At 39.7% G+C, this 20,238-nt stretch overlaps 1 protein-coding gene across 4 annotated transcripts in view; it reads left to right on the forward strand.

Moving 5' to 3' along the window:
• Window positions 1-17,921, forward strand: part of PCDH7 (protocadherin 7) — a 1,071,285-nt gene extending 1,053,364 nt beyond the window's left edge. For all 4 annotated transcript variants that reach the window (XM_068278387.1, XM_068278405.1, XM_068278395.1 and 1 more), the window contains one exon: window positions 13,323-17,921. In XM_068278387.1, coding sequence (XP_068134488.1) covers window positions 13,323-13,699 — 377 coding nt within the window. In that variant the 3' untranslated portion in view covers window positions 13,700-17,921. The remainder of the gene's footprint in view (window positions 1-13,322) is intronic.
• The last annotated feature ends 2,317 nt before the right edge of the window (window positions 17,922-20,238 follow it).

A 20,238-nucleotide genomic window follows, 5' to 3' on the forward strand; every position in this document is an offset into this window, starting at 1 on the left:
CTTTTGTACACCAAGATGGTTATGTGTGGATCATCATTCTTCAGAACAAAAAAAAAGAAAACTTCCCCTGAAAATAGCTCAGCTTCATTACAACAAGCAGGGAGGGGCGTAGCTTTGCCGGGGTAAACTACAAGCATAATCATCCTACCTCATAAGGAGAGTATATCCCTTTGTTGCTTTATACATAACTACAAAGAGCAGCTTTTTAACTCGAGTGTGGTCAGGTTTGTCCTCCCTGCCAGTCTACTGTAGTGCCCTTGCTGTGGATCACATGTGAGTATAATTATTCAGATTGTCTTACAGTGGAGCTGTCAGCCACACTATCTCAGAAAAAAAACACATATACTGTATAAGTAGATACGTACTTGCTCTACTTACATAACATATGTATTGCACTGTCCACGTTTTGATTTTAGTGATTTTTCTGTAGTAAAAAAAAAGAGAAAATCCTTCTTAGAATTTTCCATTTTGTCTGTGTCTATCTTGAAGCCAATCCTGACCTAATTTCCTCCATTACTCTGTGTATCATTGCCCACCCCCCTCCCAGTCTTCAGACACTCCCATCCAGGTCTGCAGTAGAAAGTGCATTGGGAAATATTGGCCAATCAGAGAGAAACAGAGGCGTGGGAGGGTAAAACAGGAGGGAAAGAGGCTTCAGCCAATCAGGCTGCATTAGTTAAGTCTGAGAATAAAGTAACGAAGAAAAAAAGAAAACCCAGCATGCCCTGCAACTTCCTTTGTACGGCAGATGTACCAAATAAGAGCCAGGGAAACTGAGGAATGAAGTTTTATGGAGGAGAAAAATAAGAGTGATTTTTAACTTTTGGATTGCCTGGTTAGCATCCTTATTACTTGTTTACCAGATAAAAATAGAGAATTGATTTTTGATTTTATGCCAGACAGTTACTCTTTATTCCCGGTGTCAGAAACTTACTATACTACTATTGGCTCCTGGTTTTCTCCAGTATTTGCCTCTTCCTTTTTTCCTTCAAAACTGCTTAGTTATACTCCTGTGGACTGCAGATCATAGAATACTTCTTCTGACCACAAGCAATTAGGAAATGCATCCGTATCATGGTCTGGATTCTGCAAACAGAAGATTTATGCTTGATTTTATTCAGCTAGACTGTTTTAGAGATGGTATCCAGTATCCCAATGATACATGATAATGCCACATTCAGAATGACAGCAGTCAAAGCCTTGGGGCAGGAGATGCTTCTTGAGATATGTTCAATTGCTGTTTAACTCTGTTTTGCCTGAGGTGCAGAGAAAGAAGTTGCTGATTCTTTCAAACATGTTTAAGAATTTTAATAGTGTCCTATATGTCAAGATGCTGCCACACTGCCAGGATTAGTTCAGCAATTCTTTTTCAGGGAAGCTTAAAAAAGTTATTTTTGGGAGTGGATGAAGGGTTACTGCTCTCTAAATTACTGTACTTTGTACTGCCTTGACAGAGACCAGATAGATAGATAGATAGATAGATAGATAGATAGATAGATAGATAGATAGATAGAAGATAAGATAGATATGCCCATGTGCAATTCACTTTTTCTTCTGAGTTTTCTCCTAGATTATATTTTTACTCCTTGTCATAAAATATCTTTTAAACCACCAACAAGCAAGAAATTACTCAAAATAATTTTCATAGTACTTTTTCACAAATTTTTGGATACTTTTTCAATTGTAAAATGCTTAAAGAGACTCTGAAGTGAGAATTAATCTCGCTTCAGAGCTCATAGTTAGCAGGGGCATGTGTGCCCCTGCTAAACCGCCGCTATCGCGCCGCTAAACAGGGGTCCCTTCACCCCCAAACCCACCCCCGCAAACCTTGGTCGTCTTTTGGTCACAGATTTATTGCTTCCTGGAGGCAGGGCTAACGGCTGCAGCCCTGCCTCCAGTCGCGTCTATCAGCGGCGCATCGCCGCCTCTCCCCCGCCCCTCTCAGTGAAGGAAGACTGAGAGGGGCGGGGGAGAGGCGGAGATACGTGCTGACAGACGCACGTGGGGCAGGGATGCGGCGGTTAGCCCTGCCCCAACCAGGAAGTGCTCCCCGGCTGTACGGAGGAGATTTGGGGGATCAGGGACCCCCGTTAAGCCGCGGGATATCGGCGTTTTAGCAGGGGCACACATGCCCCTGCTATCTATGAGGTCTGAAGTGATATTTATTCTCGCTTCAGACTCTCTTTAAAGGTTGTTTTAAAGGGAATATGAAAATGATTTCCTAGGAGATAACATAAATTGCATATGGGAGATAGATAGATAATAAGAAAGATAGATAGATGATAGCTAGATAGATACTTTTCACAGTACACTAATTGATTATTTTATGTTTTAACATTTTTTGAACATGAAACATTATGAATCAATATTTCATGCTTGTCTCTGAAAGCCAGCAGGTGGAGCTCTAAAAACAAAAACTAAAAAAACTGATCATATTCACGGTTTATGTACAGCTCTGAGATTACTGACAGCGCAGGCATTGGGTGATTCACCTTTCAAATAATTTGTATAAAACTGACTGAAAAAATACACCTATCTCTTTAGATAATCTTAGTTTTAGGCTACATTCACAGTGGTGTGTTGCAAAACAGCATAATGGCCACTCTGTAACAAGGCTCTCCGCTCTGCAATGCGCCACCTATGCGATGTTCATAGTGCGGCGGGTGAGTTGCAATACTGTTGAATGCAGCATGGTAATGCACTGCAGTGCAATGCACTGCAGTGCATTACTGCAAAATGCAGGTGTTAATGGTTACTAGGAAACCTTCTTTTCATTGACTGCATGCTTCACCCTATGCAATACAATGTGTGAGTAATGTGCAGCACCACTTTCTCAATCCATTACATAGTGCTCCTGCTGCTACAGGGAATGCAATGCAATGGTCACTGCCAACATGGTCTTAGGCATCCACTGCTACTTCTGTGAATATATTTTTTCAATTGAGTGCAAAGATATATTTAATGTTTTCACAATGCAAACTCAAAATCCTATAAATTCGGGATTTGTTTTCAAACCCGGGAGAAATTTTAGCATTTTGGAAGATTTAGAATTAGACAATTCCAACTAAACCTAATTTAGAGGATTTTGTAAAACAAAGTTTATGCCTTTCTGTGTAAAAGGTAAGACATTTTGAATCAGGATGATACCATTTATTTCCTAACTTAGAAGAAAAGGAGTAAGCTTTTGGCTATGAAGCCTTTATCAGACTGATTCCTGATGAAGACTTCATAACTGAAAGCTTACTCCTTTTCTTCTAAGTTAGACAATAAATGAGATCAACCTGTTTCAAAACGTCTTGCTTTTACTGATGGCTAACACGGTACAATGGCTAACACGGTATAATACTCCACTGCTTCTACTATGCTGAGGGAAAGGTAGAAATCAAGTTAATAGAAACAAAAGTTTCTGTACAGCTCAAGCCTATAATACTAAAATGGAAAGCCAAATTATCATTAAGGACGGGAAGAATTCATCATTCATACCTTTCCTGATTGGTGCATTTGCAAATTGGAATGATCTGGAGTGAACCTCAACCCATTATCCATCTGCTCCATAACCATTATAATCAATGGCACACAGAGGAGAGACAGAACAATTCCCTCATCACAGATTATTAATATTATTAATACTATCTGAATTTGAAGTTTTGTTTAAATGTATTTAAATGCCCAATTTTATTCTTCTATGAACAAGAGTAAAAAAATTCAAATAAAATGTAATCTAAAAGCATCAAAGGGAGAGCACTGACTGAGGCATGCTGTGAGAAGGTTAGGTCAGAAAGAATTATTTTTGTATTTGATGTCAGTTGCAAACAAATTTGACTAGCTCTAATTATTGTACTTGAAGATGAATGTAGTTCATGTGGGTTAGGTGTGCTCGGAGCTATCCAGACACAGGAACATGGAGCAAATCATACAACTTCACAAAGGGAAAATAAATAAGATAATTATCTCACTGATAAAATTGAAACAGCAAATTCAAAGTAGTATAAAACCAAAAAACAAACAAACAAAAAACAACACCAAAACCAATAAGAAAAGTAAGAGTTTATTTTCATTCATCCTACATCTGACATTTATTTTTGTGTGTGTAAGTTGATTTCATTTTAAGTTTCCATCAGATCTTGTTATGCAATCCTTTTCTAATTAACCATATGGTATATGTTAGTCATTAATTTCTATAATAACAGGTGCCTAATAAAGATGTTAAAATAAACCTCTTAGTAACATTTACCAAAACATTTCTAGAAATAGCAGAACGTTAAGGGCTGGATTTCTGTAAAGGCCACAAAGGCCTGGGCCTTCGGTGGCTGCAGATCAAGGGGACACCTGGATGTGAAATAGGGGTTGCTACATGTGAAAGAGCAGGCTGCAAGTGGAGCAATAAAAAAATGTTTAAAATTCAAAAATTAAGTTGATGCATAAGGGATCTATACATGAAAGAAAAATGCTGCAGTACAAGGATGTGACATGTGAAAGAGGGGACAACACATGGAATGGGAGGGGCTTTGCTGCACATAGATAGAGAGTCTCTGAGGGAGCGGGTGTGCCCGCGATACATGTGTAAGGCCGTTTGGGTCGGCTGCGGTGGTGGTAGCCCGGCGGGGCAGCAGGTATTTAGCATATTGTGGTTCATATTTATTATTCAATGCTCGCATCCTGTGGTGCTCTTTCAGGGTTTATGCAGACAGCGGATAGCGTCAATTGGACATCTCCCTTATAGGCATTAGGGTATCATAGGTTTGTGTATCAGTCACAGTGTACTATGTGATTAGCTTTTGTACATAATATTGTGTAATAATCATGTAACTGTTTAGTGATGCACATAGCACTTTGTCCATATTTACAGCAGTGTTTGTGGCTCCTACTGTAGAGTATTATTGATCCTCGGATTTGCATAATTTTGCACTCATAGCTAGATTGCCTGCTATATGTTGTTTTATTTTTTTGCTGTTATTATCCCCAAAACTTTTTTGGCCCAGCTTTCATAGCCTTTACCTCCTTTTTGACTTTGCTGTAAAACTCATATTTTTTGGCAGCCCACCCTGTGTTTTTATCCCATACTCTTGTATTGTGACTGTCCATGTCATTTTGTGTATGTGATGCTTTTTAAACACTTTTTGGTTGTAATAAAGCTTATTCAATGATTTGATAGTCTGCTGGTGCGCTGTGAGATCCTTTTTCTCTTTTTGGTGCATATGCTTAGATATCTCTAGATACACACAGATTTTGGCTGTTTTTTTGATTGTGATTTCTTCAGTGCTCTCTGATTCCTTTGTTTATCTAGCACATGGATAGGGAGCCACAACATACTTGTCCTAGGGGCAGAAGCAGTATAAATTTGTCCTTGCTTCTTCTTTTAAAAATCGGTATGGGAATGCTTGTAACTTTCAGTTGGCTGCATGGCTGTGGGATTTGAGGAGAGGAGAGAGCCTCTTCACAAGCAGGAAGATTATTGTCTTTGTGGCTATTATTTAACCTCTTGAGGACCGCAGTGCTAAACCCCCTCTAGTGACCAGGCCATTTTTTGTAAAATAGGCCACTGCAGCTTTAAGGCTAAGCTGCAGGGCCGCACAACATAGCACACAAGTGATTATTTTTTTTAATAAATATTATTGTTACTTTTTTTCTTTTTAAAAAAACTGTTTCTTTAAAAATGTTCCCTCCCCACAGCCAGCCAATTATGGCGATCGGCTGTCATAGGCTTCTGCCTATGAGAGCCGATCGCTCTCTTGTACCCCAGGGTCACGCCATCTAACAGTCTCCCGAGCGGCAATAGCCGCTCGGAGACTGAAGGCGGGGCGGAGCTCCACCCCCCAAGCAGGAGATGCGAGCGCAGCCTGCGCGCGATCTCCTGCAAACTGAGTCCCAGGACTTTACGCCAATCAGCGTTAGGCGGTCCTGGGGCTGCCGCCCGTGGACCCACCCCGCGGCGTGACGTGGTCGGCAAGAGGTTAATAGTGTAACTGCCTACATGCTGACTAAATAATACATTATTTTACAAAAAGTTAACCACAAAGTCCTATTGTAACGATTGTGGGATTCTCTCCGTGATCAGCGCACAAGACGTGCGCTGACACTGCGGAAATCCTCCACAAGCGTGTAATTTGAGGGAACCCAGCAAAAGGTGCAATGCACCTGTAGAGGGAAATTCCTGTCGGCAGGTGGAGCTGTGGAGTGCAGAGGAACAGCTCCTCTGCCCTGCCACACACGTCAGACAGGAATTGCACGAAGGGAAGAAACGCAGGGCAAGATAGCACTGAAGGAGAGAGAGCAAAGCAACAGAGGGTATGTGTGTTCACCAAACTAGTCGCCACCCTGCGATGATGAACACACAACCAGGAAGACAAAGCGAAAAGGCAATCGCCGGAGATGGCGATTGCTAACAGCGACACAAGACTGAATAAGCACAGATGGGGAATGTATGTATGTCCACCAATCTAGCCGCCACCCTGCGATGGCGGACACACAACAAAGGAAACCAAGTGAGAACGCAATCGCAAGAGAAGCGATTGTGAAAGAGAATGAGCACAGGGACAGATTGTATGTGTGTGCACCAAACTAGTCGCCAACCTGCGACGGTGCATACACAACAGCAGATATGAAGTAGGAACGCAATCGCGAGAGAGGCGATTGCCAGAGGTGACACAAGGCTACAGCAAGGCAGAGCACGAGAGTAGCAAAGGCACAGCAAATCATACAATGAGAAGATAAGGAAAATAACAAACGCTAGCTAAACGCGAACACCGCACTCATTCGCAACAGTGCACGCGTTTATGCGCGGTCTCCACGTGATAAGCACAATAGAGACAAGCACGCCTAACTAACCACCGACAGACAAACATGAAACAGAGGACGCGAGCGCTTGCATAACGGTTACCTCACCGAGCCTCCAGCAAGCGTTCGTAGCAGACCAGACAGATAGAGGAGATGGCTGGTAGCAACCGCTGCTCCAGCTATAATCCAAGAACAAAGATCAGAACGACTTCCTGTCGACCACCGCTGGGACAGAACAATTGCAACAGACAAACAAAACAGATATGCAATCCTAGCTGCACTAGGGAATCTGCCTAGTGCAGTTCCAGGAATTACTCTAAACTAATCTTCAAACAAAGAGCAAGGCTGATACTCCAGGCGTGTTTACACAGGACTAAATCCTTATGACCAGCAACTTACTGTGGGAAACATAGCTCTTTATAGAGCAAGCCCACAAAGGATGTGGCTAGGCAATCTGCATGACAAACGTATGCAAATTCCTCAGCAGCAAGCTGCACAACTGACAAAAGGTCTCTCTTCCAGAGACCTGCAGAATGCAGACCTGAACAGTGGTCAAAAGGCTGCCTGCCAGGCAGCCGCGCGGATCCTCACACCTATCTTTAGCAATGTAGCCTTAGCACTATAAAATAATATTGTATACACATTGCAGGACTCTAGAACTTAGTTTTTTGTGTTTTTTTTTTTTTTTTTACTTTTCTATTTTTTTTTATACTTGCAACTGTCAAAACCTAAGGGGATGATGTGTTACTTCTAAAAACCATGTGTATTTTACCTTTAACATAGCAAATCTGTTTTTCTACTGCAGATGAATGCATGTGAAAATTCTTTTTAAGTATTTTGTTGATGGTGAGCAGAAAAGAAAACAAAAAAGATATTCACCAAATGGCCCGGAAGGCTCAAAGTCTAGCCTCACCGTGTCAAGAATAGCTATAGTTTGCTGTTTTGATCCAACCTTACTCTGGAAATATTGTTTTTTTTATATTTATAAACAAGTCAAAAGGAAACTGTAGAGAATGTGCCTTGTATATTATATATAGGCACACACACAAGCTAGACTAAATATATAAAAATATAAAAGCATAGGTCACCCTATCAGCTTTACCAATTGATTAAACCTTTCCGAAAAATAATTATTGCTCACACTGAAGAAGTCAGAGATATAAAATTTTCTTTAGACTTATGGACAATTCTCCTTGGATTGCCAATATAACCTTATTATCCCCTCAAGAATAAGCTCATAACTCACCTCTTATCAGCAGCTAGATGCTCCCTGGCAGCTGAATGGAAAGGAAAAGATAAGCCTCCCACTGGAGATTATCACTTTTCTCAGGTTGGTATATACAGTAATGTGTTTAACTTTAGGAATCAGACTTACATCTGATGACATACAGTACTGCTGCGCTGAAATCCTAAGGAAAACTTAAAGCAGCTACACACAAAATCAAATTAAAGCAGTTCTCTAGAAGTAAAAACAAAAACATAGTAAATCGGCAAGTGCTTATTCACATGGGCAGCATGGTTGTTGTTTGCTACCGCTCGCAGTGTCATATCCACTATCACTATCATTCATGCTTTGTCCACTACATTCAGAACCATGCCACAGTTGCTGGGGTGAAAATTCTTGCAGAGGAAATGCTACAATCAGGGCTGCTTCTCCAGATTTCGGATATCTGGGTAACCCGCATATCCGAACTTTTTTACGTTATCTGACCAGATTCGGATTCCGGATACCTGGGCCCAAATCACCGCTGTCTGGAACCTAGGCCTAATGTTAATTGACAGCCATTTTTTTTTTGGGGGGGGGGATTTTAGGTCCCCACATCATCAATTAGTGTTCCCCTTTACAAAATAATGATGCTACATGCCTCATATAGCCTAAAAAACGTTTTTAAAGCAATTTAAAGGCCACTTCTGTTTTTTTCTATCCAGGTATCTGAATTTGCCCGGATATCCCAGATACTAAGGTCAAATATCCAATTCGGATTCGGATCAGAAAATTTTGAACTCGGATATCCTACCCGGATCGGATATCTAGATCTGAATCGGATCCGGATTTTGAAAAGGGGTATCCGAGCAGCACTAATCCAGATACCGCTGCAAATCCGGATACCGCATTCCGGATTTTCCCAGATTTCCAGAATCCGGATTCGAGGTCTGATAGCTGAAAAAGTTTGGAATATCCGGGTAATTTGGATATCCAGAATCCGGATGAGCACCACTGATAAACACCATGGCACCTGAGCAGGACTTCAAGAAAATATATTACACATCTAATGCTACCTTCTAACTAAGTTTAGAAATCAGCTCAAATATATCTTGATCACATGACCAGAACAAAAGTGCAGCAAGTCTTCATGTATATGGTGAAAGATGATGCCTGGATTTCATCATCTCTACTGTGTACTCTGGATCTGTCTGAGAAGATTATAGTTTATAACACAGACAATAAGTGGTAAAGCAATTGGTCAGTAGTACCTTTGCTTCTTACTCAATTTTTAGCATCAGCTAAACAAAGAGTTTCTGCACAGATAGATATAATTGAATTATGCAACTATATGCTTACACCGATCTCAAAGAAAAGTTATTTCTGAACTGAAATTTTAAATTCTGTTGCCTAGGAAGCCTCTGTTACTGGACAATGTGCATAAGACTTTACTTACCCAATCATTTTAGGGAGGAAGAGCATAATAACCAGATGTACCTAACAAAGTCAAGGAAGTGTGATAGATAGCTATAAATGTTTTATTTTGGTAACATAAATACATAATTATTATGAAAGTATATATTTCATACATAAGGTTTCTATATTTATTACATAGAAAAACACTTATGTTTTTCCAGTTTAAGTATGCCAGCATTCTATACATTATTTACAGAATGCAAGCTCACAGTATAGGTAACTATCGTAGGGGAGAAATCACAAGCACTTAGTGGCATTTATGTCATCTGAAATGCAGGGTGTTTACTTTGTTAAGTGTTTGCTTTTATGTGACGTGAAAGGGAAATATACTGTGCATGGCAGGTAATTATAAGAAAGAGTAAAGCCTGGTGGAAATTCTTCTGACATCAAGTGCAGAGGGCTCCTCTCACTGTATCATACCGCAGGACGGGACACATGACAACCCAGCTCCATCAAAAAATAGGTTTACTCTTAAACAGTTAGGAAATTTGTCAGAACTGTTTTTTTGGTAGGAAGTTCCGCCCTTTCGCTGACCTCACGCCCGCTGCCCGGCCTCCCTCAACTCGTCACTCTCCGGACTCCTCCTCCTCCTCACTCCACAGTGCCGCCCACTGCCAGGCCATCCGCTATACAGGTACTTCTTGAAACTTTTGAATGGGGAAGCGGGCAGAGGGGGGAGCGCTAGCGGAGGGGGTGGGGGGAATTTCCGACCCCCCCCGCGATCGGGGCATGCTCCCCCCTTATGCCTGCGACCCCATAGGGCCCCCAAAATAGGGATGTTCGGGAAGTTCGGGGTTCGGCCCGAACATGCCGAACATCTCGGCCATGTTCGGCGAACTTTCCCGAACCCGAACATCCAGGTGTTCGCCCATCACTACTCACAGTACATCTAGACTGTGGTGTTTGGTTGTACATATGCTGCTCATATACATGCAATAGGGCACTTAACACACTAGTAAAATGTTTTACGTTTTATGTACCAATATTTATTTTAAAGGTCTTTTTACACCTTCAGTTTTGGGAAATGTACATTGTCTCGATGAGAAACGTCTTAATCAAATGTTTGAGTTTGTTACATTCCTGTTATTGCCACATTTCAAATGTGCTTGTCATTTATGTATGAATATAAGTAAACAACTAAAGACTTTCTTAGCTCAAAGGTGAGGGAGAAATACATCCAGAAGACAAAGGTTAAGCAATAAAACAAACAGCCTTATTAGTGTTCCTCCAGCCTGACAGAAGGTAAAGTCTGTGAAAACAATTCACTAAATACGAAAAAATAGTCTAAAGGTGTGAAGACATGCACAAAAATTGTCAGCCACAGGAATAATCCCTACAGCCTAATCCCTTGGGCATCAGGTCCTGGCCAGTCAGAGGATTAAAGAGAACCCGAGGTGGGTTTGAGGAATATTATCTGCATACAGAGGCTGGATCTGCCTATACATCCCAGCCTCTGTTGCTATCCCAAACCCCCCTAAGGTCCCCCTGCACTCTGCAATCCCTCATAAATCACAGCCACGCTGCTGACAAACAGCTTGTCAGTGCTGGCTGTGTTTATCTCTATAGTGTCAGTCTGCTGCTCTCCCCGCCTCCTGCAGAACTCCAGTCCCCGCCTGCATCCCTTCCCTCCCTGCTGATTGGAGGGAAGGGACGGGGGCAGGGACCGGAGCTATGCAGGAGGCGGGGGAGCAGCTGAGACTGACACTACAGATGTAAACACAGCCTCACAGCATGGCTGTGATTTATGAGGGATTGCAGAGTGCAGGGGGACCTTAGTGGGGTTTGGGATAGCAACAGAGGCTGGGCTGTATATGCAGACCCAGCCCCTGTATGCAGATAACATTCTTTAAACACACCTCGGGTTCTCTTTAAGGAGGGAACAATTGGACATAGATGATACAATCCAGAACTTTGGATTTTTGGGTGGTGGGTAAAGGTGTTTGTACAGACACTGTATTCTTGGCATAGATGGTCCCAAATGGCCAAATTTTACCTGGAACACTGTAGCACATAGAAAGTGTATATGTGTGTGTGCTTGTGGGTGGAGGGGGAATTCACTAGATACTTGAACTTGAAAGGTTGCATTCTTTTAAAAAATGCTACTTGCCTGTTTCCCTCTTTCTAATACACTATGAGTCATTAATTAAATATATTTTTCTGTGGAAACAGAAAATGTAGTGGTGCGGGTAGATGTATTTCTGACTGGAAGTTAAAGAACCTTTACCACAAAAATAAATAAATAAATACATAAAATAAGATACATTTAAACACATAAATAAGAAGCATGTCTCTTCCAGGGTGAAATGAGCCATACATTACTTTTCTGTTATGCTACTGTCACTTACAGTCGATAGTAGAAATCTGACAGAATGGACAGGTTTGAACTAGTCCATCTCCTCATGGAGGGATTTTAGCATTTGTTTATTCTTGACAAAAGCAATCCCTGGAAGTTATCTATACAAAGGTGTAGCACCCCCCCCCCACACACACACACACACACCACCTGTTTGTCCACTATTTTGGTGGATGCTGCCACTCTGGGGAAAGTAGTGCTATTAGACTTGTAGATAAATGATGTGAACAGTCCGTCACTGTAAGATAAAGGGCCTGATCTAATTCACTTCTTCTCCTTTCTTCTAGATAATATTTTCACATAATATAAATAAAATGCTATTTAAATCACCAGCAAACAGACAAAGCAAGTAAGGATAATTTTAGCAATACTTTTTTACCTTCTTTTTGGTACTTTTTCAATTGCAAAGTGCTGAAAAGTTATTTTAAGCAGCAGATGAAAAATGACCTTCTTCTAGGTTATAAACTTAGCAGAAGAAGTGAAAAGGATCGGGTCCCAAAGTCACTCTCTCTGACTGTGCAGGGGCTGGAGGACAGCCAAAGAGTGTGTAACATTCCTCACTTGTTACATTCTGTTTATTTAAATGTATCTATCTAAACTTCGGCTGCGGGGAGCAGTTCTCTCCACAGAACTTTAAAGCTCTGTGTGTAACCCTTCCAATGCTGGCCTAGTAAAAAAATGCTGGTTGCATATAATATGCTGTAAATAATGTTTTAGAGCAAAGTTGAAATGCAGGGTTATATTCTGCTTTAAATCTCTATTACTTTATATTCTGGCATATAAGGCTACTTTTTAACCCTTGAAAATCTTCTAAAAAGTCAGGGGCCGTCTTATACGCCCTGTGTCATTGATGATATGCCCTATCCTGTTACCGCCTCTCAGATCTCACTACTGAGGACTGTAGTGAAGCGGCGCAGGTGCACTTGTGCGAGATCTGTGAGGCAGAGAAGGAGGTAAATAGGATACAAGGGTGGGCCAGACAGGTGAAAGAGGTTTGTTTTATGGGCACAGTGCAATCTATTCTTCCATACCGCTCTGATAAACAGGTAGACAAGAAGAGCTGACCAATCCGCTTAGGGATAGGGAGAGTTGACCAATCCAACCAGTCAATCCCCTGTATAGTGTTATATAGTGGGTACAACATACATTACAGCACCAGTACCTGTTCATACATAGCACCAATATATGATTTTTAAAAAAAATTAATTTGGTGTGAATTGGAAGAGGATGTAGTTTTATATGGCGAGTATATCCCAAACGCTAAATTTTAACTGGAAAAGTGTGGTGGGGGGGGGGGGGGGGGTCTTATACGCCGGAATATACGGTACTTTTTTATTGTTTCTGAATAGCTGTATACATTTTAATATACATTTTAAAGATAAAAATTAATATTAAGATGAGATTTCATTCTAGTGGTTCATTTAAAGCCTCTTAAACCAACTGTACCATACATTTTGTTTTATGTAAAAGATGCTTCATTCCAGAATTAACAAGGGATATTTTTTTTTCCAGACTCAAGACCTTTGCCGGATGTAGCTCTGACTGGCAAATGTACAAGAGAATGTGATGAATATGGGCACTCTGACTCCTGCTGGATGCCAGTTCGTACATCACCTGAAAGGAAGCCGAAGAACCAGCCAAAGCTTTCCACATTTATTCCAGTCGATGAACGAGACAGCCAAGAAAAGTTGGCCAATGGAGAGGTTTCGCTTATGGGCGATCGCAACAGGAATCTACTTAACAAAAAGCTGGCATCGTATGAGACCTTCAATGCAGCCACATTCAGTAAAAGCGAAGAAGCCAATTCCGAAGATATTCCCCTCACGCAAACAGGGGAGTACAAGCCATCTCCCGTCAACACTTTAACTAGAAGAGAAGTTTACCTGTAAGCTGTTTGTAGCAGCAGGGTTCTTTCATATATTCTAAGCAAGAAAAAAAAGGCAAAACTTTTCAGTTACAACAATATAACTCTGAAACATGAGGGGGCCACCAAAGAGACAAAAGCTTTGCCTGCCACTTTTGCCTCCATATCAGGCACTTAATTATCAATCATGTCTGCTTGACAATATTGTGATATGTAGAGACCATTGTCATTGCTTGCATGTATTAGCCTTTCCACTGCTATTCTTTTCACTGATGGTTGCGATGGTGATTTTCATGGCAACTGGACCAATTAATAGAACACAGGTCACAGATGTTATTCATAGGTGAAAGCATGTAACATAGCATTCTAGTTGTGTCTGATTGTAAAATGGTTCATTCTTAATGGTTTAGTCCACTACAGCCAACGCATATCTGAAAAGGACATCTTTAAGGAAGCCCTTGCCCAAATAATATCTCCTTGAATTATGCTTCGGGAGATGGACAGCCATATCGACCACAATGTTAAATATATGAAACGTTCAAAATGAACAATGAAATGTACAAACTGCTTCAAAACGTGCAAGGGCATCTGGTCATATTATATAGCGTATGGAATATAAACTCAATGTTTTGGGTGGAACCTTTCCTCAGGTCAACGATTGAAGGTTTTCATCTTGAATTGTGCTTTATTTTTGTTTGCATTAATCTTTATATGTATTTGTTTATCTGATTATGTCTAGGTTTAAAATGACTTTTTCCAAAAAAACACCTACAGATCTGACATGTTGATAATCATTGAATAGATATATTATATCTTAAAGCCAATAAATGCTAGTCACCTTGTGTAGTGCAAGCAACATTTTATTATATAAAAATGTATAAAGAGAAAGGGATAGCAAATGGCATCATTAGGTTTTTGTCCTTTTTGGGCCACACCAACATCGGAAGAGCAGTCCATGCAATATTTATCCATAATCTCCATAGTCACATCCTGTATAATTGATTAAAAAGATAATGTGAAACGGGCAAGTAAGCATAAAGAAACCCTATGCTTCCTAGACAACTAAATCTGTGAAACAGTTAATGAAAAAACTTGGTAGTGAACAATGTATTTTGAAGGGCAAAATCCCATGATCAATATACTGTCTGTAAGTAAGACATCAAGAGTCAGCAAGATTGGACATGCAAAGTAACCTTTGGTGTTATTACAAATGGAAAAGCTTAATCCAGAATCAGATGCATTTATTTTTAAAAACATTGCAAGAAAAAAAATGAGAACCGTATTCAATAATTGACTTCTACATTAGAAGGAAAAGAATAATATTGTATATCATGAATTAGGGGTCAACTAAGAATAAGAAAAAAAATGGAAAGAAAAATTAAAGCGCATCTCCACTTGCAAAGGTAAAACAACACTTATCAAATCATCTTTATATAGCTCTAGTACTTTAGCAAACTGTATTACAAAGACATACCTATTTATTTTGATGTTAACTAGGTAATTCTCAGCAGCCTTGCCTGTGTCTTTTTGAAACCTGCCATGCTTTGCTCTCAGCTGCTAGTGAGATGGGAGTGGTTACTCCAGACTTGGTATATGCAAGGCTAGAATCCCTATAGATTTTCTACAGAATTAATCAATGTAGTATACTCAGAAAAGCTGCTGGGGTGTGGAAGAATGCAATAAGTTGCACCTCCTGATTTAAAAAGATGTATGAATGAAACACAGGACTGAGGAAATTCTGGTCACTTTACACCAAACTGTGTACCATTGCCAGGGTGTCCAGCCAATATCTGAAAAAGTTATAGCAGGTACAGACTAAACTTGAAAGATAATAGCTCATGGCATATAGTTAGAAACCAGCTTGTGTAGTTAGATATGGCACATGATTCTACAGATTGTTCTACTAAAGTGGAGTAATCTTTCAAAGTACGCCTCTTCTTCTTATTCATCAACTTGAAACAGCCAGCAGTGGAAATAAAATAACAAGCAGCTGTATTTAAGTAGACTACAAAGGAGTTATAAAGTGCATGTAGGATATGAAGTTGCCTGAAAGTGTTTTTAGATTGAAACATTTTGAGATGATGAAAAAGAGTTCTAACTTATTTAATTCCATGCATCCTTTGACCTTGTATGCTTTAAAATACTTAAGAAATCACCCCTAGAATTAGGAAAAAATGAAATAGGGAATAGTTACTGTTTGTTTTGTCCATTTTCAGAGATTCTCTTTGGCTCACCCAGCACACTTAAATTCACCAAAATACACAGATTATTTCTGCTACCTAAGAGACTTTAAAATAATCATGTTTTATAAAAAAAAATGATAAGTAATGGCTTCTCAGGTGACCTTTCTAAGGTAGCAGAGCAAATGCATATTTAATTAAGTTTAAAGTATTTTTTTTTCTACCTAGATTTATTACAGTTTTTCATTTAATAATTGGCATTCATGTTTTAAGTGTAGAGCTTTTATGTGTTCTCTTTGGGGGCCCTTTGCCTTTTTATTTTTATTTTTGTTAGTTCTATGCATGACAATTTACACAAACAGGTGTACATGAACATAAATACATATTTCTTGTATGATAGACATAGGAACAAGGGATCAGAGGTTTTGAGACCACTGACGCTATTAAATATTGTATTCTTTGTAAGTACTTGTTAAAGGAAAATAACTCATGAATTGCTTCTGTAAAATACCTATGGAGTTTTAGTGCATGCATATCCCGTCTGCATAGTCAGTTATTTAAACATATTGTACGCAAACCTGAATTTTTTTACCAATATATTTTAATTTGATTGTTACAACTACAGTTATAATAGGGAAAATTACTATAAAATGCAAAATATAGATGATCATAACACACAGTCATTACACAATTTTTAGTACATTAAAAAATAAAAATAAAAAACATCACTGATAAAACATTTTATGCAATGAAATTTTGTTAGAGCTAAACTGAGTTAAAACAATGCAGACTCTTTGTATGTATACAATTATTTCTGGTACAGAAACCAATAAAGTAACCCTCATACTATAACATGTCAGTTACTCTGTTCACTTGGCACGATGAAAAGAAAACTTTTTGTTTTTCTTTTTACATTTTAGACTTCAGTAACACAGTTATTTAGTTTGTGTCTGTTGCAATTATGTATATTTAAAGCATTTTGTAGAAAAAAAAAGGAAAAAAAAAAAGGTAAAGAGAACATTAAAACTCAATAAAAAGTGCAAATGCAAATTATGCAACGTGCCTTTTCTAACTGTTATCATTGTAGGATGGTGGTCAGGCTAGTAAAATAAAGGGTATTGGGCTCATCACATTTTCATCAATTCTTTGTGTTCCACGGAATTTATTTTATGATAGCATTTACATAATTGCCATAACAGGAAAAAATGCCTTCTTTTAAACTCAGATGATGGACCAATCTTTAAAATTAATTTCTGCTCTGGGAATTTTGCATCCTTGTTATGGAAGAACATAGAACATGTATTATGGACTGAAGCTTGTTTTCCAATTGTACATAAAGATGAATACGTAAGTCCAGAGTGAAGTAAACAAGCAACTGTCTACTGTTATTATTTTTGCCATTAGTTGTGTTTTCCTGCTCTTTCATCTTGTTTGTATAATATCCATATGTATATCATATGTTAGGGTTTCAGATGAACTGTGCATGCCCTTTTACATGATGTTAAGCATTTTTAGATTTATGCATAATGGCTTAACTACTTTCTATGTGTGTGTATATGTAACCTCAGTCTTACGGTTCTTTGTTCCTTTAGAACTGCATTTAATTGTGTTGAAGTTAATTCTGGACTGGCTGGCCTGTTGTCAAAGGGTCAGGAAAAAATATAAGAATTATTTTTGTGCAGGAAATGGAACATAGTGTTAAAACAGGTCTGTCTCTTTATTTTCTCTATAAGAACCCTCATGCAGTTCAGTAATAAGAGCATACAATTAAAATATAGCCATGGTACTTTTGAGTTATTGCAAGTGAAAATCTTCAATATTTTTTTGTTCTTTTTTTTTTTTTTTGGCTGGGGTAGTCTTCATTTGCTGTAACTTCTTTAAAAGAACTGAAAACACTTGCAAACAATGTGGTACGATCTGTTTGTAATATAAATCATCGACTATTGTTCTGCAACTTGGATGTTGATAGTGAAGCGAAGAACAATTTATCATTGTTTATTATGAGTCACTATGCACGCAGTTATGCTAAACAAGCAAAATGTATTAAACGCTAATCCACTTCTATTTATGAACAATTTTACATAATTTAATTTGCTTTTGTACAGTTTTCTGTAAATAAATTGCTTGCCATGATTATTTTCTTCCCTTTGTTCTTTGCAGATTAAACTATAATATGGTTAAAATGGTCTCCTTTTTTTCCACGAGTTTGTTACCTTGGAGCAAATTGCCCTTTCATGAGAACCTGCACAAATTCTTGTGACATTTTGAATAAAAGCCTTTTTACATATTTATTTTGAATTGCAGCTGCACGCACATCAGTCAGAAAGTGAAAATATCTCTAATAATTGTCCACTTACGGTACAGCAGAGTGCAGTCTTGTAATCTGAAATGTTACGTGTATTAGTTTTAGGCTCTTAGAGCAAAAATGTCTCCTGATTTAACACAACTTGTTTTAAAGTTTAAATAAAGCATCACTAGTGATGGCTACTTTGTCTAAATGCATAGAAGTGACTTTAACCTCCCTGGCGTTCAGTTTCTGCTGGATTTCTGAGCAAAACGTGATCCAATTAATTTTCATAACCTTTTTTCCTGTAACTTAACAAAATGTGTCAAGCAGGGGTCTAGTGCACATTTTGAGACCAATAAATGCTTGAAACACAAAATCTAAACTAAATGTCAAAATTACTCCCCAAAATCTCTGATCATTTATACTTCTAAGCTGCAGCTGCTCAACCTGCACTAATATAATGGAGTTGCTGCCCCCAATGTAAAAATGTACTCCCGTGGCTGGTTAGGTGCCCCCAAGGATCGGCTGGTTAGGTGCCCCCCAGTATAGGCTAGATAGGTGCCCCCCAGTATAGGGTAGATAGGTGCCCCTCAGTTTAGGGTAGATAGGTGCTCCCCAGTATAGGCTATATAAGTGCCCCCCAGTATAGGGTAGATAGGTGCCCCCCCAGTATAGGCTATATAGGTTCCCCCAGTATAGGGTAGATAGGTGCCCCCCAGTATGGGGTAGATAGGTGCCCCCCAGTTAAGGGTATATAGGTGCCCCCCAGTATAGAGTAGCTAGGTAGAAGAGCCCCACAGTATAAGTTAGCTAGGTGCAGGGGCTCCTGTACAGTATCTGCCACATTAGGAATGTATGGCATAGTTCCCTCCACCCCCGATCCCCCCCTAATACCCCCCTCGATTGGGGGCACCTATCTAACCAGACCGGCTCGGGCTCTAGCTGGAATGAGGCTCAGTATGTATTTAGTAGGCAGCGGCTGCATCGAGGGGGGTGTTAGGGGGGATCGGGGGGTGCAGGGGCTCCTGTACACTATCTGCTGCATTAGGAATGTATGGCATAGTTCCCTCCACCCCCAGATCCCCCCCTAATACCCCCCTCAATGCAGCCGCTGCCCACTAAATACATACCTAGCCTCGCTCTAGCGAGAGCCCCAGCCGGTCTACGTAGATAGGTGCGCTCCATCGAGGGTGGTATTAGGGGGGGTCGGGGGTGGAGGAAACTATGCCATACATTCCTAATGCGGCAGATACTGTACAGGAGCCCCTGCACTTAGTTAATTTATACAGTGGAGCTCCTGTAGCTAGGGAAACACCCTGAGCGGCATGCCCGAAACTGTGTTGGGCATACTGCTTTCAGCAAAAATTCCTTGCCCGACACAGTGTCGGGCATACCGCTCAGGAGGTTAAATGACCACTATTGTGAAAAATGTAAAATGCATGTGTATGCATATGTAGAAAATATACATTTGTTCCAGAGTAAAACACACTAGACATTTATTTTATCTTATGTTTGTGTCACCTACAATAGATTGAAAATAAACACCAAGACAATATTGCGGGATATCAACCTGAAGGATTCAAATTCTGTCTCACCTATCAATACATATAAATCACAAAAGAACAAGATATAGGGAGCCTGAATTATTGCAATTTATCAAAAATTTAATTTATCAAAAATGTAATCACTTATTTTACATGCCATAAGAACACCACCAATTAAAATCAATTAAAAATCACATTCATACAGCAACCTACACCAGGCCGGCCAGGTTATTTGGAAGACTACGGGTGCACCTATATATCTAATGTTACCGGTATATTTTTAGTGTGAGTCTTCAGGCCCCTTTAAATCCTGCACAGTTGCTGTGTATCGTCATCCCAAAAGCATATCTTCAATCCACCCTTATATTTGTAGTGCCTCTATGTAAGTCTCTTCAATACTGAACACCCCCATTACATGTAGCAGAGGCTACAACACCCTGTCACGCCAGGCTTCAACCACAGCAGGTTAAACAATGACATCCAGCAATTAAGGACTTTGAGAACTGGCTTGCTTAGCAATGTCCTTTTTTCAGCTCCACAACTTGTCTAGATA

Source organism: Hyperolius riggenbachi, chromosome 1, assembly GCF_040937935.1.
Source record: "Hyperolius riggenbachi isolate aHypRig1 chromosome 1, aHypRig1.pri, whole genome shotgun sequence".
Taxonomy (NCBI): domain Eukaryota; kingdom Metazoa; phylum Chordata; class Amphibia; order Anura; family Hyperoliidae; genus Hyperolius; species Hyperolius riggenbachi.